Source organism: Phyllobates terribilis, unplaced genomic scaffold, assembly GCF_046119375.1.
Source record: "Phyllobates terribilis strain yellow unplaced genomic scaffold, ASM4611937v1 Scaffold_11__3_contigs__length_659146591, whole genome shotgun sequence".
Taxonomy (NCBI): domain Eukaryota; kingdom Metazoa; phylum Chordata; class Amphibia; order Anura; family Dendrobatidae; genus Phyllobates; species Phyllobates terribilis.
In genome coordinates, this window is record NW_027362771.1 from 334,595,691 (window position 1) to 334,621,231 (window position 25,541).

A 25,541-nucleotide genomic window follows, 5' to 3' on the forward strand; every position below is an offset into this window, starting at 1 on the left:
TTGTACACAGCTTGAACACGTACCCATTATAGACTATGTGGCTATCCATATGTCTATGACTCTTTCCAGATCTCGTATTTGCAAAGCAAGCAAAAAAAATAAAATAATGGAGACAAGAATCAATATCACCAGAAGTTAAGGACAGCATACAGATGCCATCCGAGTGCAATTCGTGTTGCGTCCATTTTTTACAATGCAATGCCTCTCCTGCCCAATATAATGTTTGATATATGATAAAACCACTGATGGTAAAAATCGACAGACTGACCAAACCCTGGTGAAAATGTGATCCGGCACACTGATAAGAATCGGTCCCATTTTTTCACAAGCAAGAAATAAATGGCGTCTGAATGAGACCTTGCTTTGGTTGAGCAGAGAAATTATTATTGATCGCAAGGATAAGGATGCTGTAGGGCTAAAGGGAATAATCTGATGGGTCTTACGCTGTGGTCTTGCCAATGTCCTGTACGCTCTGCAATGGATCTGTAGTGTCCGGACAACGGAGAATACATGGGGCAAACACAATCGCCAGCGCATTGGCAGACATGCGATTGGTTTCTTCTTGCTGGGCGATCCTAAAATATCCCAAACCAGTGGTAAACACATGTTTATTGGCGGCTAGAGATAACACATAACATTACGTAGAGGCTAGCAAATAAACAGAGTGGCAACCTGACAAGGTGAAAGATAAGTCTCTCCAAAGTGCTGAGATGTGTCCGAGACAGCTGATCTATCACCGAATACACTCCCCGCACGGTTTCCTTTCTCTCACCAAGACCTGGGAGATAAAAAAAGCCAAACTGAACAACATTGGACAATAGTGAATAATGCATCTGTGAAGTTATTGTAAACTTGGTCGGAAACATGGTGATTGAGGAGGGGTTATCCAAGTAGTGGACAAGAATTAAGATGAAGTTAACAAGTGAGTAAAAGAGAGGCACAGGGCACAATATGTGACCTGAAGGAAAAGGCAATTTAACATACAGCCCCCCATAAATGTCTGCCATTATTTACCCATAGATCTGAGAAACTCTTCATACAGTTCAAATGTCATCAGAGGATTGGGAAGTTCCCGCAACCATTGCTTGAAGACGCTGGCAATCACATGGATATTGTAATCATCCAGATTTACACTTTCAATTTCTGCAAGACAGTAAAATCACAAGGAAAAAGTTATATTTTAAGCAAGGCAACTGAGTATTACCCCATCACCCACAGGCCATTTTCAGATTTTTTAATAAAAAAGAGCCATAACTTTATTTATTTTACTCACTTATATGCACCATTATACTCCACAGCGCTTTACATAAATTATCATCACAGTCCCCATTGGGGCTCACAATCTACATTCCCTATCAGTAGGTCTTTGGAGTGTGGGAGGAAAGCGGAGTACCCGGAGGAAACCCACGCAAACACGGGGAGAACATACAAACTCCTTACAGATGTTGTCCTTGGTGGGATTTGAACCCAGGACCCCAGTGCTGCCGTGCTAACCACTGAGCCAATTTCCATAAATTTAGCCGTATGAAAGCTTGTTTTTTGCGGGATGAGTTGTACTTTTCAACGGCACCATTCATTTTACAATAACACCCTCGGCTGTTAAAGGCACATGACCGCTGATTAAATCAGCGGTCATGTGCGGGGAAAGATGCGGGCTCAGCCCCAGAGCCCGCATCAAACTCAGGGTCACAACATATGACATAAACATACGTCATATGTCGTGAAGGGGATAATATACTCCCACATAAACATAAGCAACACATGATCGTCTAATGCCCAGTGAGCATTTCTGACACCATTATGATAGGCTACAGCTATTAAAGGGAACCTTACATGCAGTCTGATCTGTGAACAGCATGGTACAAAGAAGGAATAACTGAGCAGAATGATATAGAGGTTTGTTGTAAAAGATTCAGTGTCACTTGTGTTTTATTCATTGAAATCCCTGGTGTTTGCTTCTGATTGCAGTGGGCGGTCCTACACAGTGATTGACAGCTAACTCTGCATGCACATGAATGCTGGGAAGACTGTCAATCACTGAGTAGGACAGCCCACTGGACTCATAAGCAAACACCAGGGATTTCAATGAATAAAATATAAGTTGTACTGAGACTTTTCCCTACAAATATGATTGTCAATCTGACCAGCTCCTCCTGCTCTATAACATCCTGTCTGCAGATCAGATACTATTTTGAACATGACAAGTTCCCTCTAACATAATTATTAATATTACATCATAAAATTGTACTAAATAGCAAAGTGTTACAGCCAGGTCACATAACCAGAGACAGCTCTGTGGAACGGATCCTTTACTACGACATATTCAAGTGGCGAATACAAGATTAGCACAGTATTTTTCTACATCATCCGCCAGCCTCCTCTCTTTCATCCCATTTCTGGCATTATTCATTACGTAGTTCTCTGTAGGGTGCAGTCATGGCCCTCAGCTGCTGTGGTTGGACCAGGGCTGAATACAACAGATTAACAGTCAATGGTAGAGACCTCTCACCTGTATCAAGGTTCTGTCTCAGTTCACGGATCTTATTATTGGAGCCCGGTTTCCGGTATATGCCCTCTGTATACAAGCCGTGCATTTCAATGTAACTGATAAGTTTCTCCAACAGCACAGGAACTGTCCGATCTTCATTTGTCAGACGTGACAATTCCACCCCAAAGTGACGGTTCGACAGCTCATGGTCATTCTAATAGTAGCAGGAAAAAGAAAGAGGTATGGGTCACACAAGCTCGGATTTGAAACGTATTTCTTTCCTTTTCTTACATAGTTTTCTCTTATTTGATGGCCTTTAGCACCTGTCATTTGTGACTGGCAATTTCCTCTGCAGCTATTTTACCAAGCCAACTTAGCCATTCACTAGATCCTATTGAGCATGTTGGGATTTTACACATTTTATAATGACTTGTAGGATTGCTACTTCAAGTAGGTGGCACTAGAGTTCAAGTCCTCTTCCTCAATGAAGAGACAATTTGCTTATTTAATTTCCAAGAGGAGCATGCAAGACGTTTAAGTCTCCTCATACTGTCGTGCCAGACCTGGCATGTCACTCTCCACAAGGAGTAACCTTTCCCCTTAAATCCCAGTTTTAGCCTCTCACCCAGCCAAATCAGATCTCATTACTTTGTACTGATGAGGGGCAATACCCCGAAACACTGTCTACAAACTGAGATTCTGATTTGGCTTTTATCCCAAGTCATATTTCAAAGCTCATTAAAGCGTAGATAAGGACTTGTAGGATTGCTACTTCCCATAGGTTTCTTAGATCCAACACATTTTTTAACAATTGAAAATGTTGTCTTACAATACAACCTCTTTCTCTTAAAGCAGCCATACGGGCGGTCAACACATTCCTGCCGGTTCATCTCAATGAACTCCTGCCAGGAATGGAGAGCGCATACTGGCCATAAGGCCACGGCCCCACTATCAGTATTCGGTCAGTATTTTTTCTCAGGCGCGGGAGCCAAAACCAGATAAGGAACAGTCAGAGAAAAGGTATAATAGAAACAAGTCACCAATTCTGCATTTATCATCCACTCCTGGTTTTGGCTCCCACTCCTTAGAAAAAATACTGACTGAATACTGACCAAATACTGATAGTGGGGCCGTGACCTAACACTGCAAAACTTTCTGGGGGGGAAGTTAGTAAGAATGGCGTTTTTTATGCCGGTCTTAATAGAAAAGCATGCTGCAGGAAGATGCACGTGTCTTGCTATGCGTGACCCAGAAAATCAAATTAAAAGCTAGCTATGCGCCGGTATATATTTGCACAATAAGTTATGTAACTTTCAGGCATAAATAATAGGAAACTTACTGGATCGCATGTCACTGCACCTCCTTCACTATGCTCTGCGCACATCTTAGAAAAGTGTCATGAGCAGCTGAACCCCCTCCCAAATAATCACAAATTATGGCATAAGTTTGGTGTGTGCCATCATTTGTAACTTTTTCTTTTTACACCAGAAGGCTAATATAGGTCTAATGATAAAGGTCATCCATGTGTTTCAAAAATCCTGTAAATTCCTACACTTCCATCAACTCTTAGAGTGTAACCGTCATTTAATTTGCTTCTTCATAAATCAATAGTACACATGAAAATAAAACTTTGTAATATATCTTATTAAAAGATATACATTTTTCTTTTCCTGGACTTATCTAACACTTTGTAATCTCTGTATTCAATGGTAAAATCTGTATTAGGTGAAGATGGATTTTCACATTACTGAAATAGGAGATGGCAGTTACTACTGGTAACACTATATGGAGAGGGGAGTTGGAGGCAGACACAGACATTCTGCTGCAAGTTCTTCTGAATTCACAGTTACACATTAAACTTTTTTATTTTTTTTAAATTGTAACTGTCGTTTTAAGAGAACTAGCAGCAGAATGTCTGTGTCTGACTCTATCTAAACATATTCCCCCTCCTCTCTCCATAAAATACTATGAACACAAATTGTCATCTCCTATCTCAGTAATGTGAAAATCTGTATTCACTGAAAACAGATTTTCCCCTAAATTTGGAGTATAAAATAAATCCAGGCAGAGAAAATAATCAGATTGCTCTGATAAGATACATTACAAAGTTGCCTATTTTCATGTATACTATTGATTTACAAAATAAAAAAGGCAATTACTCTTTAACCCCTTCATGACATTTGACGTACTTATATATCATGGTCGGATAGGGGTTCCCGACCAATGACTTATAGATACGTCATGGCGTTCGTGCGTGGCACAGGAGCTGTGCTAGCGTGATTGCCACTAGGAGCTCGACTTACGTGATAGCCGTGACCCGGCTGTCCCCATCCTTGTTTGTTTAACCCCCTAAATGCTGCAATTGATCGCAACATTTTGTGGGCTATGAAAGGGTGGGGTCTCCCTCTTTTTTCCAATCGGCGACCCCACTACGTCATCGCAAGGGCCCAATGGTCGTCATGACGACCTCCGGGTCTGCCAGTGGCAGTGGTCTACTTAGACCATGCCAGGAGCATGGATTAAGAGGCTTCTGTCAGTGTAATACTGACATGCAGTGCATTGCAATGCATTATACCAGCGATCAGAGTAATGAAAGTTAAAAGTCCCATAGAGGGACTAAGTAAAAACGTAAAATATATTTTTTTTAATTATATATATATTTTTAAATTTTTGTATTTGTATAAAGAAATTAAACAAAAAAAGTACACATATTTGATATTGCTGTGTCCAGAATGACCTGATCTATAAAACGGTCGCACTAGTTAATCGTTTCAGTGAACATCATAAAAAAAACTTAAAACAAAAACGTGGCACAAAACTGCTTTTTCATCATGTCGCCAAACAAAAAGCAGACTAAAATGCGATCAAAAAGTCAAATGTAAATAAATCTCTGAAATGCACAATTCAGACGGAACCCCCGACGGAAGATTCCTTACAATGAGGCAGATGGAGGCACAGTGGACTCTGTCTGTCCTATGATTTGCGATGTCTGTCTTTTTAGGCGTGCATAAAAATGTGGTCAGCCACAGTTTTGTGCATCTCTGAAAAGAAGGACACTGCTGAACAGAGGCCAGACGGAGTCCAGAGTAACTCTGCTGCCTTATTATAGAGGGTGGTTTTAGGTAACTGTATGTGTACATTGTCCTCCTTTATTTTTCTCTTTGTGAGTGCCTGGACGGCTGAGTGTTTGACATTGTGTCCTCTTGCTCCTCTTACTCAGAACATAGCATGAGTTTGACATACCTATACCTTCATAGTTAATGAGCTTTTACAAACACTCGCTCATTAACCCTTGGATACCAATCTTAGTATCCTATTGGGGCATATACTCACAGTCACTCAATTTTGTGAAATTTTCATAAACATTAACACTAACTGTGTCCTCATAGTGGTTTATTATACTCAGTATTATTTATTCAAACCCTAATAACTGGTTTGCGGTTGCTCGTTTAAGCATTTTGCCCCTTATTTAGGTATTAAATTATTACATTTTGGAGCAACACTCCTTTAACATCTTTTTTGGACATGCACTTTTCTGATTAAGCCGTATTAGCTATTAGATACACGCCAAACAACATTTCATCTGAGCTTACATCAATCTTTCACCACTAGGTGGAGATATTTATTAGAATTTATATTGATGTGAATTCAGTTGAAAAATAACGGTGTTACCTTTCTCCATATGGGTTTGTTATTTATAGGAAATATGAATAATTTTAGAATAAGAAATGCATTGTGCATACTAATACCTCTTAGGACATTCACAATTATTTCACTACACCTGTAGATAAATTCCCAGAGTGGTGTAATTTCCAAAATGGGGTCACTTGAGATGGGATTCTGCTCTTTTGGCATTTAGGGGCTCTGTATATGGAGTCTGCAAACTATTCTACGATAATTTGTTCTCCAAGAGTCAAATAGCGCTCCATTCCCCCTGAGTTTCGCTGCGTGGCTAAGCAGTACTGTACAGCCACATATGGGGTATTTCCACGTTCAGCAGAAATTGTGTGACAAATTTTGGTTCCATTTTGCCCATTTTCCATTGTGAAAAAGTAAAATCTGGGGCTAAAACAAATTTTTTGAGGTAAAAATGTAATTATTTTTTCTTCACTGCCCAATGGTATAAAATTCTATGACACCTGTGGCGTCAATATAATCACTGCACCCCTAGATGAATTCATTGAGAGGTGTAGTTTGTAAAATGGGGTCACTTTTGGGGGCGTTCTGCTACATCAAGGGCTCTGGCAATTTGACATGGCACCCTCAAACCATAATAGTAAAATCTGTACTGTAATATGGCACTCCTTCCTTTCTGAGTTTTGCACTGTGCCTGAAAAGTATTTCCCGATTACATGTAGGGTATTGGCGCAATCAGGAGAAATTGCACAACAAACTGTAAGGTGCATTTTTCCTATTAGCCCTTATGATAATTAAAACATTTTAGTGTTAAAAATGTAATTATTCTTTCTTCATTGCCCAATGGTATAAAATTCTGTTACCCACCTGTGGTGTCAATATGATCACTGCCCCCCTAGATGAATTCATTGAGAGATGTAGTTTGTAAAATGGGATCACTTATGCATGGTTCCACTGTTCTGGCACCTCATGGGCTCTGCCAATGTGTCATGGCCCCCTCAAACCATTTTAGCAAGATCTGAACTCCAAAATGACGCTTATTCCCTTCTGAGCTTTGCACTGTGCCTCCAAAGTAGTTTTCGACCACATATGGGGTATTGGCGAACTCAGGAGAAATTGCGTAACAAATTGTACAGTTCATTTTCTTCTATTATCCCTTTTGAAAATTAAAAACTCACTACACCCCTATATGAATTTCCTGAGATGTATAGATTTTAAAACTGGTTCACTTGTGGGGGTTTCTGCTGTTTTGGCATGTCAAGGGCTCTTCAAATGCCACATGGCATCTGCAATCTATTCCAGCCAAAATTGCGCTCCAGAATTCAATTGCCGCTCCTTCCCTTCAGAGTGCCCAAACAGTAGTTTTCCACCACTACTGTTTGGCCACTAGGGTATCGGTGTACTCAGGAGAAATTGCACAATAAATTTTACAGCACATTTTCTTCTGTTACCCTTGTGAAAATGAAAAATATGTGGGTGAAGCAACAATTTATTCTTTCATTTTCACGGCTCAACGTTATAAAATTCTGTAAAGCACCTGTGGGTTCAAGGTGCTAACCACACCTATAAATAAATTCCTTGAAGGGTGTAGTTTCCAAAATGGGGTCACTTGTGGGGGTTTTCCACTGTTTAGGCACATCAGGGGTTCTGCAAATACAACATGGCTTCCGCTTCTGTACTCAGGTGAATTGCACAACAAACAGTATGGTCCATTTTCTCCTGTTACCCTTGTGAAAATTTAAATTTGGGGCTAAAGTAACAATTTTGTGGGAAAAAGTAAAAAGGAGATTTTTGTGTACTCAGCGTAAAATCTCTTTCTCTTAGCCTCTAATTGGGGGACACAGGACCATGGGTTATGCTGCTGTCCACTAGGAGGCGACACTATGCTTAATCTGAAAAAGATTAACATTGGCTCGTCCCATGCAGTATACACCCCTGGACGGCGTCAGCCATCTTCAGTTTTGTGCAAAAGCAGTGGGAGAAACGTAACAGATATCATAGTCATACCTATAAAAAGGCAACTATAGATAAATAATATAGTTATGCCTATAAAAAAGGTAACTATATAAGAACTCAAAGGAAAACCAATATGAGAACTCAACTTTAACGGCCCTGAAGGGCAACAGGGTGGGTGCTGTGTCCCCCAATTAGAGGCTAACAGAAAGAGATTTTAAGGTGAGTACACAAAAATCTCCTTTACTCTGTCGCCTCATTGGGGGACACAGGACCATGGGACGTCCCAAAGCAGTCCCTGGGTGGGAAGCAATGGACGAATATCATGTGGGCGGTTCCCTAGGATTGGAATACCGCCGCTTGTAGCACGCGTCTGCCCAGGCTCACGTCTGCTGAGGACTGGGTATGAACGCTGTAGTGCTTGGTAAATGTGTGTAGGCTGGTCCAGGTGGCTGCCTTACACACTTGTTGTGCCAAGGCCTGGTGGCGAGTGGCCCAGGAGGCCCCTACCGTACGTGTAGAATGGGCCTTAATACCTGCTGGAAGGGGAGAATTTTTGAGGCGGTAAGCCTCTTGTATGGTGGACTTAAACCACCTGGCAAGGGTAGCCTTAGAGGCTGGAAGACCCTTGCGACCACCTTCCAAAAGGAGGAAAAGAGAGTCCGATTTTCTGAAGGGCGCAGTCCTAGACACATAGATACGCAGTGCCCCAACGAGGTCAAGCGTATGCAAAGCCTTTTCCACTCTATGAACCGGAGCCGGACAGAGGGATGGTAAGGAAATCTCTTTGTTGAGATGGAAGCCTGAGACAACCTTTGGGAGAAAGGATGGAACCGTACGAAGGACTACCTTATCCTGGAGAAAATTTAGGAACGGTTGTCTGCGGGAGAGTGTCGTGAGCTCAGACACTCTTCGTAGTGACGTGATCGCCACAGGGAAAAACCACCTTCTGAGATAGAAGACGGAGTGGAGTTTCCTTAAGTGGTTCAAAGGGTGCTTCCTGTAGTATTGTGAGCACCAGGTTAAGGTCCCACGTTTCTAGTGGTCGATTGTAGGGTGGAATCAAACATGAAACCCCCTGAAGAAAAAGCTCTGACTTGCGGTCAGTGTGCAATGCTTTTCTGAAAAAGTACAGACCGAGCTGATACTTGGCTTTTAGGGGAGGCCAGAGATAGTTTGGCTTCCAGGCTGGATTGAAAAAAAGCCGAGTACCCTAAGAAAGGAATAGGGTAGTGGGGCTTGGTTACAAGATTCGCACCAGGTAAAGAAGGCTTTCCAGGTACGGTAATAAATCTTGGCAGAGTTTGGTTTTCTTGCTCTGAACGTGGCTGTAATGACGTCTGGCGAAAAACCTGCTTGTGTTAACACCCAGGTTTCAATGGCCGTGCCGTCAAACTGAGGGCTTCAAAGTTCTGATGGTAGAACGGACCTTGTGACAGAAGATCCGGGCGGTCGGGAAGACGCCAGGGAGCGTCTGCAATGAGCCGTACTATGTCGGCGTACCATGTACGCCTGGGTCAGTCCGGAGCGATTAGGATGGTTGGAACTCCTTCCTGTTTGATCTTTCTCACCACTCTGGAAATCAGAGGGAGAGGCGGAAAAAAATACAGAAGTTGGAACTTGGCCCAATCCTGAACCAGGGCGTCCGCCGCCAGAGTTCGCTGACAGTGTGATCTAGCCATGAAGTTGGCGACTTTGGCATTGAGGTGAGATGCCATTAGGTCCACATCTGGAGTGCCCCAACGATGGCAGATCTGCTGGAGGACTTCGGGGTGGAGAGCCCATTCTCCAGAGTGTATTTCTTGTCGGCTGAGGAAGTCTGCTTCCCAGTTGTCTACACCCGGAATGTGGACTGCAGAGATAAGAGAGTCCGTTGTCTCTGCCCAGTGGATAATGTGTGTCACTTCTCACATTGCTTGAGCGCTGCGGGTCCCGCCTTGGTGACTGACGTATGCCACGGCCGTGGCATTGTCCGACTGGACTCTGATGTGGGAAGCCGCCAGTAAGTGTTGGAATGCTCTTAGCGCCAGGAGGATGGCCCGAATTTTCAGAATATTGGTGGGCAAGGTTGCTTCCGCTGGAAACCATTTGCCCTGTGCTCTGTGGTGTAGATATACTGCACCACAACCCGTCAGGCTTGCGTCGGTGGTCAGGATCTTCCATTGACCTGGGAAAAGGATTTTCTTTTTGTCAGAGAGGACCGGTTGAACCACCAATGAAGGGACTTCTCGGCTGACGACTTCCGTTGTAATCTCCTGTCGAGGGAAGAAGGATTCCTGTCGCAAGACCTGAGAATGTCTAATTGGAGAGGTCTGAGGTGAAGCTGAGCAAATGGAACTGCTTCTATTGACGCCACCATCCTGCCAAGGACTCTCATGGCGAATCGGAGAGATCGGGAGGATTGAATAGCATTCCTGGAATGTCGAGGATTGGGTTGGTGTTGGTGACGGCTTTGCAAGTTGACTAACCAACCTAGGCGGTTCGGAGTGACGATCGTGATTGAGACGCTGAACTCGCAGTCCCTGAAGGTGGGACCCTTGACGAGGAGATCGTCTAGGTATGGGATGACTACTATATCTCTGGAGTGTAAGACCTGCATGGTGGTCGCCAAGACTTTGGTGAACACTCTGGGAGCTGTGGCGAGCCCGAACGGGAGAGCCACAAACTGGTAGTGGTTCTGATTGATTGCGAACCTGAGGAATGTCTTGATGGGCAGGTGCGATTGTATATGATTGCGAACCTCTTGATGAGCAGGTGCAATTGTATGTGTAAGTACGCATCCTGAATGTCTAGGGATGCGAGATATTCTCCTTTTTCCATGGATGCTATGATAGAGCGAGGCGATTCCATTCGAAAATGACGTACTCTTACATACTTGTGAATGTTTGAGATCTAGAACGGGCCTTGCTCCGCCTCCTTTCTTGGGGACTACAAAAAGATTGGAGTAGGACCCGTGAAAGCGCTCGGCTGTTGGGACAGGCCTTATGACTTGCGCTTGAAGTAGTGAGAAGACCTTCTGGTGAGAAGCCTGGGCTTTTTCTATCGGCTTTGGGGGCACAGAAATGATGAATCTGTTTGGAGGGGATTCTATTTTGTATCCTGAAGATACTAGCTCCCTGACCCGCCAGTCTTTTGTAACAGGCAGCCAGACTTGGCAAAATAGCGAAAGTCGGCCGCCTACTGGTGGGGACTCCTTTAGAGACCGTGAGCGTTTGATTGGCCGGTCTTTGACTGCCATGTCTTGTCCGACTTTTGGGTCGACCTGGAGACTTGCTTGCGGGTGAAGCGGCTGTTAGTCTGTGCTGGACGAGAGACGGACCAGCCGGAAGAGTTCCGAAAGGACCGGAACCTAGTTTGGTTACGTTTATTAAAATTGCGTTTTGACTTCAGTTGGGGAAGAGAGGTACTCTTACCCCCTGGGGCGTTGGATATCATTGTGTCCAACCTTTCACCAAAGAGTCGACCTCTGAAATATGGAAGATATGTGAGAGACTTATTTGAGGTTGCATCCGCTTTCCATTCACGTAACCAGAGAATGCGTCTAATAGTGACGGCATGTGAATGCTACCGCTGCGCATCTTGCTAAATCAAGAGCCGCATGGATTAGGAAATCTGCCACAATTGCTATTTGAACTGCTTGTTGAGACAGTTCAGGGGAAGAAGCTTGAAAGCTAGTTTGTAAATTGTCAGCCCAAGCTATTATGGCTTTAGATGCCCAAACCGAAGCGAACTCGGGAGCTTGCCAAACTTTCTACCTGCCGATCTGCCGCATCCCTGAGGGTTGAGCTATCTGGCGGAGAAAGAAGTGGCTGTGCTGCCAGCCTGGATACTGGAGGGTCCACTGCTGGGGGTTTGTCCATTCCTTGAAAGTTTCCTGAGGAAAGGGGTATCTGATTCCCACAAGCTTGCGAGTGGCGAGCTTCTTGTTAGGCTGTAGAAATTGAACTTAGCCGTCTTGAGTGTGTCGGATCAGAAATGTTCAGTACCCGATGTATGGACGAGATTATGTCCTCCGGTAGCGCTGCATTGCTAGTTGGAGATGGCGTTAGAGATTCGTCAGTCTCCTTATCTGAGTCGGAGTCACAAATGCCTTGTGACTCCTGTGTGTCACTGATGTGTCTGCTAGGCGAGTCAGGATATTTCTCTGGCCGGTGAGTGGAGAGGAGAAATATAGTCCCTGTTCCTATTAGGGGACTGTCTAGAAGATCTGGGACTACGGTCTCTGTCTCTGGACATGGATGACCGTGTACTGTGTGAAGACGCAGAACAGCGTGATTGGGTACGCTTGCGTCCTGAGTCTGACCTGGACGTGCCTGGGCCAGAGTGTGGATGGGAGAGACCTTCTGTTTGTGTATGCTTCATAGAAGAAATATGACTTTGCATATCCTGAAGCAGTTGAATTTTATAGACTGTGACATAGATTGTGACAGTTGAGTGACCGATTCTGGCGTGGCAACATGATATAGTAGGGGCTGCTTGGGACTCTGGCACAGTAGCCTGTATGCAATCCTTACAATACGGATACGTGCTACCGCTGGGGAGAGCAATGCTACAGGCTGTAGGAAAGTGTAGAAGCTGTCCTGCCTGGTTTCGTAGGCTTTGAGCCCAGCATAGTGCACCTGGAGTGGCTATGCAAAGGGGCTGTCTGTGCAGAGGAGGATGCAGTATATGCAGAGTTTCACAGCTGAGGTAAACACAGGCTGTGCACTTACCCCACCCTTAGTGTGCCCCTGTGAGCGCTGATTAAACCTGGTCCTGTGCTTCCCCGGAGAGCTGGCTGGTCTCGTTCTGCGTGCAGCTAAGATGGAAGCCGACAGTGTGAAGGAGAAGGGGGGCGGGGCGCTGAGAGGGCGCGTGTAACCATAGGGATGCGCGCCCTGCAGTTCGGCACCGCCCTCTGTATGACGCCTGATAGAGTCAAAAGCATCTTCGGGGGGCGTGCTGGGGGGCGGAGAGTGGGTGGCGGCTTCGGCCCCGAAAAGGGCTCCAGGATAGAGTGGTGAACCGGGGGGAGGTCGGATAAGCACCGGACCCCCCGGTTCCATAGGCAACATGGCGGTGGGGAGATCGATAAAGGGGGGGACTCTGAGGAGGACCCCCTTTTTACATAATAAAGTTGTCGCTGGGGCAGACACTGTGAGGGCCTGCACCACTTGAGCCATGGACGCCTGCACCTTCCCCGGCTTGTACAGGAGCCTCCAGTGAAAACTGTGGTTCGTGTATGTGCTGCTGGATGACGGCTGCTATGTGCTGCTGGAGGGGTCTGCAGCTGCAGCTCACCGAAGCCTACCTGACGGTGTCTCAACCTAATACCCCCCGAAGGGGGATTAGGGAGGGTGCCGCTGTCACCTTCAGGGGCTTTATCCACCCTCAGCTTCTGACCAAGCCGTGGAGAAATGGAGAAGGAGCCGGTTCTCAACCTCGTACCAGACCCTACGGGCCGGCGAGGGAGCAGTATGGTGGCAGCGCCATCTCCACTTCAACCATGCCCCACAGACGGGGGCAAAGGAAGGAGCCATACCGGGGGCTCTGTGATCCTGTGCTTGAAGCGAGGAACGAGTGAAGATGAAACGGTGTGCCTCCTACTGACACTAAGCTAAAACTGAAGATGGCTGACGCCGTCCAGGGGTGTATACTGCATGGGAGGAGCCAATGTTAATCTTTTTCAGATTAAGCATAGTGTCGCCTCCTAGTGGACAGCAGCATAACCCATGGTCCTGTGTCCCCCAATGAGGCGACAGAGTAATGCTCATTTTTTATTCTTCCACATTGCTTTAATTCCTGTGAAGCACCTGAAGGGTTAATAAAGTTCTTGAATGTGGTTTTGAGCACCTTGAGGGGTGCAGTTTTAAAAGTCGGGTCACTTTTGGGTATTTTCGGTCATATAGGCCCCTTAAAGTCACTTAAAATGTGATATGATCCCTCCAAAAATAGTTTTTTTAAATTTTTGTTGGAAAAATGAGAAATTGCTGATAAACTTTTTAACTCTTCTAACTTCCTAACAAAAAAAATATGTTTCAAAAATGATGCTGATGTAAAGTAGACATGTGGTAAATGTTATTTATTAGCTAATTTTGTGCAATATAACTATCTGGTTTAAGTACATAAAAATTAAAAGTTTCAGAATTGCAATATTTTCACAATTTTTGCCAACATTACGATATTTTCACAAATAAACGCAAAAAAATATCGACCTAAATTTACTACTAACAAAATACAATGTGTCACGAGAAAGAATCACTGGGATATGTTGAATGTAATGACTGACACTTTGCTCTCCTGATCTCACTGCTGAGCTGTGTAGGATTATAACACATTACAGCAGAACTAATCTTTGTCTCACTACAAACAAAGCTTCAGCTGCAGCTCTCCTCCTCTGCTGTCAGGTCTGCTGTACTGCCCTTCTTCCCCACATCAGCTGCTTGTGAAATGGAAACTGAAGAAGTGTTAGTTGAAATCAGGCACAGCTCTGCCGCAGTGTAAGTGGACAACTGCAGATGTGTTTGCAATGAGACAAAGATCAGTTTTGTTGAGTGTGATTATATGTGTCAGTCATTACATGTCTCACACTGGTAGCGCCCCCTTTCATATAAAATAAGCTCTGAAGGCAGATTCTTTGGGCGAGCTGCGTTCGGCCGATAGATCTTAACAGCTCATTTACATATTAAGGAAAAACATGGATTTCTCTGGAATAAGACATTGGATCGCAGACATCAAGATATCACTTTATTCAACTTCCTATGACCTACATGCCCATATAGATGGCTTAGGAAAGTTGATTCTACTGACAGTTTACCTTCAAAATAACACATTCTCTTAAAATGAAGGGAACAAATAGCTAAGTGCTATCATTCCTTTTCTAAATATAGTCTGTAATTTATAATGAAGTAATCGTTTACAAGGAACATTAAAACTAATTTTACCTTTTTATTGCAGGTTGAGGTAAGCTGGGAGCAGCATTTCTTGTGACAAGCAAATCTACATACTAAAACAGAGCAGAAGATTAGTACAGAGCCCCTATTCATTAAGTATTACCATTCTACTGCAAAGAGCAATGATTTCCATAGTTAAAGTAGTAATGTCACACCAGGGCTGTGGAGTTGAAGTCGGAGTCGTGGAATCGGTATAAAATGGACCGACTCCGACTCCTAAAATATATAATAAATTGGGTACAGTAGTTTAATGCAGTTTGTGGGGAATATTTTTTCATAAGAATTTTGGAAAGTTATGAAATGTCCTATAAATGTCTGTCCTATTTCTGAACTAAGGGTCTAGACTTTTAACTGAGATGAATCTGTGCTAGAGTTTATGTACATGATAAGTAGTGAAGCTCCTCCTCTACAGATAAGGGGGAAAAAAAACAAACACACAGGGAAGGAATGCCTGTACTCATCTCAGAACTGCTGGAGTGAACAGGAAAAGACCGTTTTACTACAGTAAATTTATCACTTAAACAGGAGTCGTGTATGGGGGAGTCGGAGTCGGTGTCGGTGTCATGGAAATTGAGGAGTCAGAGGTTTGGCTTACCGACTCCACAGCCCTGTGTCACACTACAAGATTCACTGACTAAGGACTAACACTGAGTTTTTTCTAAGGCGCTGTGGATTTAAAAAATATATATATATAGTCATTCCTAGATATGTACTCAAAAAAAAAAATGTTGGCTGGGGTTCCACAACGGTGTATCTTTATCGTCATTTTATACAGTTGTGACCAGATTTAGCATCATCACGGCCCGAACAGATGGCCGATGCACTGCCGCTGCCCCGCCCCACCCCACCGTTTGGCAAACTGAGATCATCGATACATACAGTAATATCTTTGTAATCATGATGGTCTTGGCTATAACACTGGCAAGGTCACATTACTGCAGTTTGCAGACAGGTGAATGGGGATGTTTAAGGTTAGGGTATTGTAACTTGCAGAACGCCTACGTTATGGTCTTCCGTTTTGAGCAATCATATACTATAAAGTTTTGACACTCTCATTGCAACATGAGATCATAATTCTATAGAGAATTAGTCATTCCCTCCAAAGCCTCCAAGAAAAACATGAGATTACAGAAAAATAATCCAATAACTAATGCAAATTAAAGAAAGTCCTTACAGTCTTACATAGTTAGAAAGGGCTCCTGCAAATTGGTGAATCACAGTCTATGAAAAGGACTGGTGCTTCAACAGGGTCTTACCACATACAGTAAAAATAAGATGAAGCCACCTCACCTGGTGCCCGCATCTTAGCCTGGCACATGCAGATAGAGGTACAATCCATGACAGCTGTAACAGCTTTGATAGCTGATCAGTTTATGGACTAATTCTGTGCCCAGTATGTGAAATTCCAATTCCAATTATCTAGATTTTTCAGCCAATTACCAATGGCACAGATCGGCACTACTTGTAGGTTTGCAAATTGAATGTGGTTTCAAGTTTTGATGCCCCAGAAAATAAAAAAATTGTTAAAAATATTGTAACTAGAGATAAGCGGTTCATGCACAATTCAAATTCCCCTGTTCAAGCAGATTTTCTCAGGAAATTTGAATCGCAGAAACGCTATTCTGCACAACTTGCATGTTCCTTATTATGTTCTGGGGTCCCTCAAGATCCAGAGCATAATAAAAAAAAAAGTTGTAAAAAAAATAGGTCTACTCATCTTAGTACTCTTTGCGGTCTTGGCCGTATCTTCTTATCATTGCCGAGAGTGCTAAATCCCTGGGACTTCCAGCTCTGATGAGGCCCAGAAAGGTTCTGCACAAGCGCGACTAAGGTCATAACATGCGCCGTAACCTTGAGCGCACATGAGCAGAACCGTCCTAAGGCTCATCAGGGTTGGAGGTCCCGGTCTTGCATGAAGAGATCTGGGGATTACAACACTTGCAGCGATGAGAAGAAAATGCGCTCAGGACTGGAGATGTGAGCGGTAAGGTGAGGATAAGTATTTCATTTTTTTTTAAACCTTTTGATGGCCTGTTATGGTTCAGAAATCTGTGCAAAAGCAAATTACAAAAAAAATCCACATTTTCATAAATGCAGATTTTTGTAATATTCCAGTAGAATTCATTGCACTTCATTATATTTGCTCAGTCCTAATTGTAATCCAAGGGACCAGTGTGTCTCAAGCAAAGTCTCGATAATACAGAAATTGCTTTCCGACACGCCAACACACAGGAATATTTGATTTACAACATTTCACATGCCAAAATCTTACATTTACAAACAGCAGCGCGGTCCATGATCCAGATAAGAGAAGAACAGAACTCGCAGTACGTGGGAATGTTGTACTGAGTGGCCTTAAATATATGTCCATTGTGTTCCTCAACCTGAAGTGGGAAATAGAAAAGGACAAATATGGAAACCAAACTAAATAAAACCAAAAGAAAGCAAAATAGAAGGACGACAAAGAAATAAAAGTATGGACAATTACTGACAGGCACTTACAATATCTGACTCTTTTTTCCGTCTTTTCTTTCTTTCTGGCTTTTGTGTCTTGTAAGAAAGAATATCCAAAAATGCACAATTAAAATAATATCTTGCTTTATTTTCTCTAGCTCAAGCTTTTCTCCACTCAATAATTACCTTTCCTGGGGTATAATTCAGAGGTTTATATTCAGTGACAAATTCATCTAAGAAAACCTTGAACGTATTGATCCAAACTCGCACTGGGGATTCGTTCCAACTTCTTTGTTGATGTTGCTTCATGGTTTTGTCTAGGATCTGCTCAAAAAGTGCTCCGAGGTCCCGGTAGCGAATGCTTTTCCCGTCTTCTCCCTTTTATAGGAGATGGTGGTGTAGGTATGAAACACTTAAGACAGCGTTTAAACAAAGATTTATCTGAGTAGAACGCGTACAACACAAACTTATGGTACAAGGAATGGACTTTCTTTAAAAGGACATTTTTCATATCTTCTGGTCTTAATACCCTCATATTTCCTATAATTTAGTGGCTTTGAAGCCATTTACATGTCACAACTGAAAGGTTTCAATTAGCTCTCCTCCAAAAGGAAAAAGGTCTCTCTAGAGCAAGGGTCCTCAATCTGTAACTCGAGAGCCGCATGTGGCTCGTGGGCCCATGATGTGTGGCTCGCGGCTCTCTGCCAGCTTGGTGCATTAGCACCAGCTCTAGCCAACAGCTATTAAGAGCAGATCGCTAGATGGTGAGTTGTGTGTGTCACCCTGCACAGAAGAGCAGATCTGAATGGGAGTAAGATAGGAAACCCTGGAGCTTGGCATACTGCCTTGGTGTGATTTCAGTGGAAAAGCTTTGGCTGTCATTATACCAGTACTAGGGAACTCTGGGAGTCACTACTGCGATTGGAGCAGGAGCTGGATGTGGCTTGCGACCCTCTTTCATAGCTGAATGTGGCTCTCAAGGTCAGAAAGGTTAATGACCTCTGCTCTTGAGACACCTATAGGGTGCTACTCTGTAAGTCCAACTCATTAAAGAGATTGTCCACTACCCAGAAACTCCCTTTTTAAATTAAGTAGAACCCCTATTAAAATAGCAATGACGGATACTCTTGCTCCTCCACTGGCTCCATTTCAGCTGTGTCTGCTCTGGGTCTATTGTGACATTGTTGTTATGCCACATGAGCCCTGTAGTCAATCAGTGGCCACTATTAGACTGTTGCACACTCACTTCCTTCAGATGAACTTAGGAAAGATAGAAGAATAGAGAGCACAGCAGTAGCGGTCAGAAATTGGCAGTACGGCTTTCTTGGCAGTGTCACGTTGGTATAGAGCAGGTGCATCAAGTGATTATCTGTCTTTTTTTTTATTTTACAAGCGGTCTACTACTTTGTTTAAAAAGGGGTTTTCCAGGTAGGGGGAAACCAATATAAAGAGCATTAAAACATGGGTGTTTCTGCTGCAGGTGATATATTTAGCCATCTGCAGACAACACTTTAAAGGGAACCTCTCATGTCCCCAAACACTATTAATTGGAGATATGAGGTTAATAGCGTTCTAAACCTGAACGGTTGCAGCACTGAGAGCCCAGCTGCTGGGAGGAAATTAACTTTATTCCTCCCAGCAACCTCCAGCTTTCAGTCATAGAGCATAGTAGAGGTATTTATGGAAGCAAATTAGAATATTGCTCTTTCATACACTGCTTCTGCCTTCAGACAGAAGGACGTGTTAGGATTATTTCTGGACGTATCCTCCTAACTGAAGACTGATACACATGCCACTGTGTAGGCATACGTTAGCAATTGGCTCTCTGGCTCTCATTGTTTCAGGGAAAAAAGAGTGTGTGTGTGTGTGTGTGTGTGTGTGTGTGTGTGTGTGTGTGTGTGTGTGTGTGTGTGTGTGTGTGTGTGTGTGTGTATATATATATATTAACATGTATACAGTGTGTGTATGTGTTTATCTATGCATATAAATATATGCACAGAGATATATTTATACAGATATCCTGCTTCATAGGTAAATACGTACGTATCTATAAAATATATATATATATATATATATATATATATATATATATATATATATATATATATATATATAGACATACACACACTGCTCAAAAAAATAAAGGGAACACTTAAACAACAGAACAGAATATAACTCCAAGTGAATCAAACATCTGTGAAATCAAACTGTCCACTTAGGAAGCAACACTGATTGACAATCAATTTCACATGCTGTTGTGCAAATGGAATAGACAATAGATGGAAATTATTGGCAATTATCAAGACCCACTCAATAAAGGAGTGGTTCTGCAGGTAGGGACCACAGACCACATCTCAGTACCAATGCTTTCTGGCTGATGTTTTGGTCAGTTTTGAATGTTGGTTGTGCTTTCACACTCGTGGTAGCATGACGGACGGACTCTACAACCCACAGAAGTTGCTCAGGTAGTGCAGCTCATCCAGGATGGCACATCAATGCGAGCTGTGGCAAGAAGGTTTGCTGTGTCTGTCAGCGTAGTGTCCAGAGGCTGGAGGCGCTACCAGGAGACAGGCCAGTACACCAGGAGATGTGGAGGGGGCCGTAGGAGGACAACAACCCAGCAGCAGGATCACTACCTCCGCCTTTGTGCAAGGAGGAACAGGAGGAGCACTGCCAGAGCCCTGCAAAATGACCTCCAGAATGCCACAAATGTGCATGTGTCTGCACAAACGGTTAGAAACCGACTCCATGAGGGTGGTATGAGGGTCCGACGTCCACAGATGGGGGTTGTGCTCACACAGCCCTCCATGTGATCGCCAGAGGTAGCCTGACTGCCATTAGGTACCGAGGTGAGATCCTCAGACCCCTTGTGAGACAATATGCTGGTGCGGTTGGCCCTGGGCTCCTCCTAATGCAGAACAATGCCAGACCTCATGTGTCTGGAGTGTGTCAGCAGTTCCTGCAAGATGAACGCATTGAAGCTATGGTCTGGCCCGCCCATTCCACAGACCTGAATCCGATTGAGCACATCTGGGACATCATGTCTCGCTCCATCCACCAACGTCACGTTGCGCCACAGACTGTCCAGGAGTTGGCGGATGCTTTACTCCAGGTCTGGGAGGAGATCCCACAGGAGACCATCCACAACCTCATCAGGAACATGCACAGGAGTTGTAGGGAGGTCATACAGGCAGGTGGAGGCCACACACAATACTTAGCCTCATTTTGACTTGTTTTAAGGACATTACATCAAAGTTGGATCAGCCTGTAGTGTGTTTTTCCACTTTCATTTTGGGGGTGACTCCAAATCCAGGCCTCCATTGGTTAATAAATTTGATTTCCATTGATGATTTTTGTGTGATTTTGTTGTCAGCACATTCAACTTTGTACAGAACAAAGTATTCAATGAGAATATTTCATTCATTCAGATCTAGGATGTGTTATTTGAGTGTTCCCTTTATTTTTTTGAGCAGTATATATATATATATATATATATATATATATATATATATATATATATATATATATATATATACATACACAGTTATATGAAAAAGTTTGGGCACCCCTATTAATCTTAAGCTTACTGTTTTATAAAAATTGGTGTTTTTGCAACAGCTATTTCAGTTTGATATATGTAATAACTGTTGGACACAGTAATGTTTCTGCCTTGAAATGAGGTTTTTTGTACTAACAGAAAATGTGCAATCTGCATTCAAACTAAATTTGTCAGGTGCATAAGTATGGGCACCCTTATCATTTTCTTGTTTAAATACTCCTACCTACTTTTTACTGACTTACTAAAGCACTTTTTTTGGTTTTGTAACCTCATTGAGCTTTGAACTTCATAGCCAGGTGTATGCAATCATGAGAAAAGCTACTTAAAGTGGCCACTTGCAAGTTGTTCTCCTGTTTGAATCTTCTCTGAAGAGTGGCATCATGGGCTCCTCAAAACAACTGTCAAATGATCTGAAAACAAAGATTATTCAACATAGTTGTTCAGTGGAAGGATACAAAAAGCAGTCTCAGAGATTTAACCTGTCAGCTTCCACTGTGAGGAACATAGTAAGGAAATGGAAGAACACAGGGACAGTTCTTGTTAAGGCCAGAAGTGTTGTTTGGTCATACAAAAAGGCGTTATGCATGGCGGCAAAAAAACACAGCATTCCAAGAAAAACACTTGCTACCCACAGTAAAATTTGGTGGAGGTTCCATCATGCTTTGGGGCTGTGTGGCCAATGCCGGCATCGGGAATCTTGTTAAAGTTGAGGGACGCATGGATTCCACTCAGTATCAGCAGATTCTTGACAATAATGTTCAAGAATCAGTGATAAAGTTGAAGTTACGCAGGGGATGGATCTTTCAGCAAGACAATGATCCAAAACACGGCTCCAAATCTACTCAGGCATTCATGCAGAGGAACAATTACAATGTTCTGGAATGGCCATCCCAGTCCCCAGACCTGAATATCATTGAACATCTGTGGGATCATTTGAAGAGGGCTGTCCATGCTCGGCGACCATCAAACTTAACTGAACTGGAATTGTTTTGTAAAGAGGAATGGTCAAAAATACCTTCATCCAGGATCCAGGAACCCATTAAAAGCTACAGGAAGCGACTAGAGGCTGTTATTTTTGCAAAAGGGGGATCTACTAAATATTAATGTCACTTTTCTGGTGAGGTGCCCATACTTATGCACCTGTCAAATTTTGTTTGAATGCAGATTGCACATTTTCTGTTAGTACAATAAACCTCATTTCAAGGCAGAAACATTACTGTGTCCAACAGTTATTACATATATCAAACTGAAATAGCTGTTGCAAAAACACCAATTTTTATAAAACAATAAGCTTAAGATTAATAGGGGTGCCCAAACTTTTTCATATAACTGTACGTACGTATTTACCTATGAAGCAGGATATCTGTATAAATATATCTCTGTGCATATATTTATATGCATAGATAAACACATACACACACTGTATACAAGTTACTCTATAGTAAACAGAAGGAGACAATTATTTTTCCCCACTGTATAGGAAAACATAATGTACTTACAGCAGCCACAGTTCCTTTAAAAAGCTGATCTGTGGGGTGCACCAGGTGTCAGACCCCCATTAATTTGATAATGATGTCCTATCCATAGGATAGGTCATCAATATCCAAGTCCTTAGCAAGCCCTTTAAAAAAAAGTACATGTCTACAGCTAATAATTTGGACACATCTCAACATTTAAACTACGTTTTCCCTAATCTTGCTCGGCTTCATCAGGGTGAGAGAAGGATGGATGATGAAAGAAGCCCAGCACACTACCATTGACAGAAAAGAGAAGAGAGAACACAAGCTTCACAAGGGATAAACAATGAACACAGTCTTAAAACAAGAAAAGCAACACAGAAATCAGCCAGCAACTTAGATACACATGTAAGTAAATCTCTCAGTAATACAGCGAAGGAGGGATTTCTTAACAATATTTAACATTTGCAATAATTCTTGGCATGGTTACCATAAGTGAACTGGAATAGAGGCTGAAAATGTTCTGGCGGAATTCTTTTAAAGCTCGTTTAAAAAGAACATCAACCATAGAATCCTTCTTTCCATCTTCCGAATCCAGATCCCCAATCTGAAAGAAAAAAGGCTCATAAACAAACAGCTCTATGTAAAACGTTAGGATACTTGCAATATTGTATCTATGGAAAGACTTGTTTCTCATACAAAGCCTAATACTCAACTGATTAATCTAACGTCAAAGCAAAACTACCACTGGGGTTCATCAAACAAAGTCTCACGTATCTATCTTAATATATAGTTTGCATTTCTGGATCTGAAGGACATCTGAATTACAATATGGACTCTCTTGTACTATGGGATCCTAAAATTGTGTATAATACAACATCCAGCTTGAAGATTTTTTCACAGCTTGTACAAACCTTTCTTAAAGGGGTTCCCCACATCGGGTGAACCCTGCTTGTTAGAAGCGCTCACTGCCATACTGAAGTTAATGAGCCTGAGGAATTACTCACATGACAGTATTTTTTCTTTTAAAGATTTTTTTTCATCATATACATTAGAAACTCGCGAATATATCTTTTTGTATCAAAGAGACAGAATTGCTCAAAGAGTGAGAAACTCCCAAGTACTGTTCTATTAAATAGAAAAAAATATACTTGTATTGGATTTTATATTTTATAATATCTCCGTAACCTAAACAACTTCCACTTTACCTTTTTCAACAAGAATTCATCCATACATTTCAAGTCGCTGGCGCTGCATATGATCTGCGCCCGCTCATCCTGCCATTGTGCAGGTTCCAGTGCAGCACTACTGATCTTCACACTCTTCCTACGTTGCACCTTAGGGGATGGGTCCTTATTCTCTTTCTCACGTCCTCGACTAAGATCAGGACTGTGAGGAACAAGCCAAGATCCGAGATCACCTGGGAGAGCGTCAAAAAACATAAAAGTGTTAGATAAATTTTGGTGCAATTTATAGCCCCCGAACATCACTGAGAGGTACAGTCAGCTGCACAAACAAGTGGAATAGATTGTACTATAGGGATATGAGAGATTTTAAAAGGGAATCTGTCAGCAGATTTTTGCTATGTATTGTGAAAACAGCATGAGATAGGGGTTAAAACACAGATTTCTGCGATGCCTCTCTTATCAAGCTCCGTTTTGTTTGCTTGCAATGATTGTTTTAGCCCCAGGAGCTCATCATTGCTGGGACACAGCAGCTTGTGACTGCTGGTCCTACATGCCCCCTCCTGTGATAGGCATCTCACGGTCTATGGGCTTTGTTTATATAGAGCCTGGTGTGGGCAGAGTTAGCTTCCTCAGCTCGGCTTCATTCTACATCTAAAAACTCTGATTGTGACAGAACCGCCGTACTCAGTAATCTAAGTGATACATCATTGGATTCGGCTTCTCTTTGCCTACATCAAGCAGCTCTCAGATGAGGTAGCAAAAACCTGCTGACAGATTCCTTTTAACTACCCAGATTGTGATTGAGATCATGGATCCACCTCAAAAGCAAAGTCAAGGATATGTGCAGACAATGTCTTTTAAATTCGGGCGAACTTGCTGAGTTTCATAAATGGAACCAGCTTCAGGAAACACCCGTGTTTTTTAAAAAAAAAAAAGTCTTGGCATTGAGGAATAATGCCATACACCACTGAGATACTGAAGAAGGGTGTCAGAAGAATGATGGTGCAGCAATGCAGCTTAAAGGTGACTAAGATTAATAATAAACCAGTATATGTTTGTTTTTATAGCGGTTCACGCTACAGAGACACAGCAGAGAAGTGGACAAGGCAGTATTTATTGAAGAAAAGGATATGAAGAATGGAGTGAGGCACGTGTTATTAAAAGGATGACCAAGTGTAATAACCATTCTAAGAGCAGCTGGAATAAAATGGACTTGTTTTTCTTTTTTTTATTATAGCAAGGCTATAGTTTTACTATTGTGTTGTCAATGGCAGCCTAGGAGTAAAATATGAAAATTATAATGTAGCAGTGTAGTTATAAAGCAGAAATGTGTGCACAGCATAGGAACTTTCTTACCATCACTGAAATGGGTCCCTTCTTTTCCCAAATTATCTGTGTCATTCTCGAGTACCTCTGTCTGTGGTGTCAACTTTTCTGCTGCTTTCATCTTTCCCCAGAAGCGAATCTTTCCTCTCTGGGGTCTGACATAATAAATGAATGAATCAATCACACGATGTCAGACAATGCGTACATATATCATCAACAGATAAAATGTTTTGTTCCTTTTCCTCCATCTTGTCACATGGCTGCATTGGGCAAGGGTTTACCTAGAATCCTGTTCTTGAGTGCGGTGAGCAGGCAGAATGCGGGACATCTCCCCTTGAGACACAGCTTTCTGGAGTTTGCTGAGCCGCTCCCCTCCCGGACCTTTCTGTAACAACTGGGACAAAAAAAGGGATTTTCAGTCACAACCAAGTGATAGCAGTAGCACAGAATATAGAAGGCCGGTGACACAAGAAGCTGGAGAGAATATCAGTAGAGGCTTCTCTAAAAGGGAGGTCATGTTTATCAATTGCCACAATTTTTTTTTTGTAT

General features: G+C 42.7%; 1 protein-coding gene across 7 annotated transcripts in view; it reads right to left on the reverse strand.

Annotated features, from left to right (window-relative positions):
- Positions 1–25,541, reverse strand: part of MYO9A (myosin IXA) — a 115,864-nt gene that overhangs the window by 10,997 nt on the left and 79,326 nt on the right. For all 7 annotated transcript variants that reach the window (XM_073652740.1, XM_073652739.1, XM_073652741.1 and 4 more), the window contains 12 exons: positions 25,274–25,386; positions 25,023–25,147; positions 23,688–23,899; positions 22,970–23,086; positions 17,650–17,841; positions 17,512–17,559; positions 17,282–17,393; positions 15,001–15,062; positions 2,510–2,702; positions 1,015–1,143; positions 673–778; positions 444–575 (listed from right to left, as the gene is read on the reverse strand). In XM_073652740.1, the coding sequence (XP_073508841.1) occupies positions 444–575; positions 673–778; positions 1,015–1,143; positions 2,510–2,702; positions 15,001–15,062; positions 17,282–17,393; positions 17,512–17,559; positions 17,650–17,841; positions 22,970–23,086; positions 23,688–23,899; positions 25,023–25,147; positions 25,274–25,386 (1,541 nt within the window). The remainder of the gene's footprint in view (positions 1–443; positions 576–672; positions 779–1,014; positions 1,144–2,509; positions 2,703–15,000; positions 15,063–17,281; positions 17,394–17,511; positions 17,560–17,649; positions 17,842–22,969; positions 23,087–23,687; positions 23,900–25,022; positions 25,148–25,273; positions 25,387–25,541) is intronic.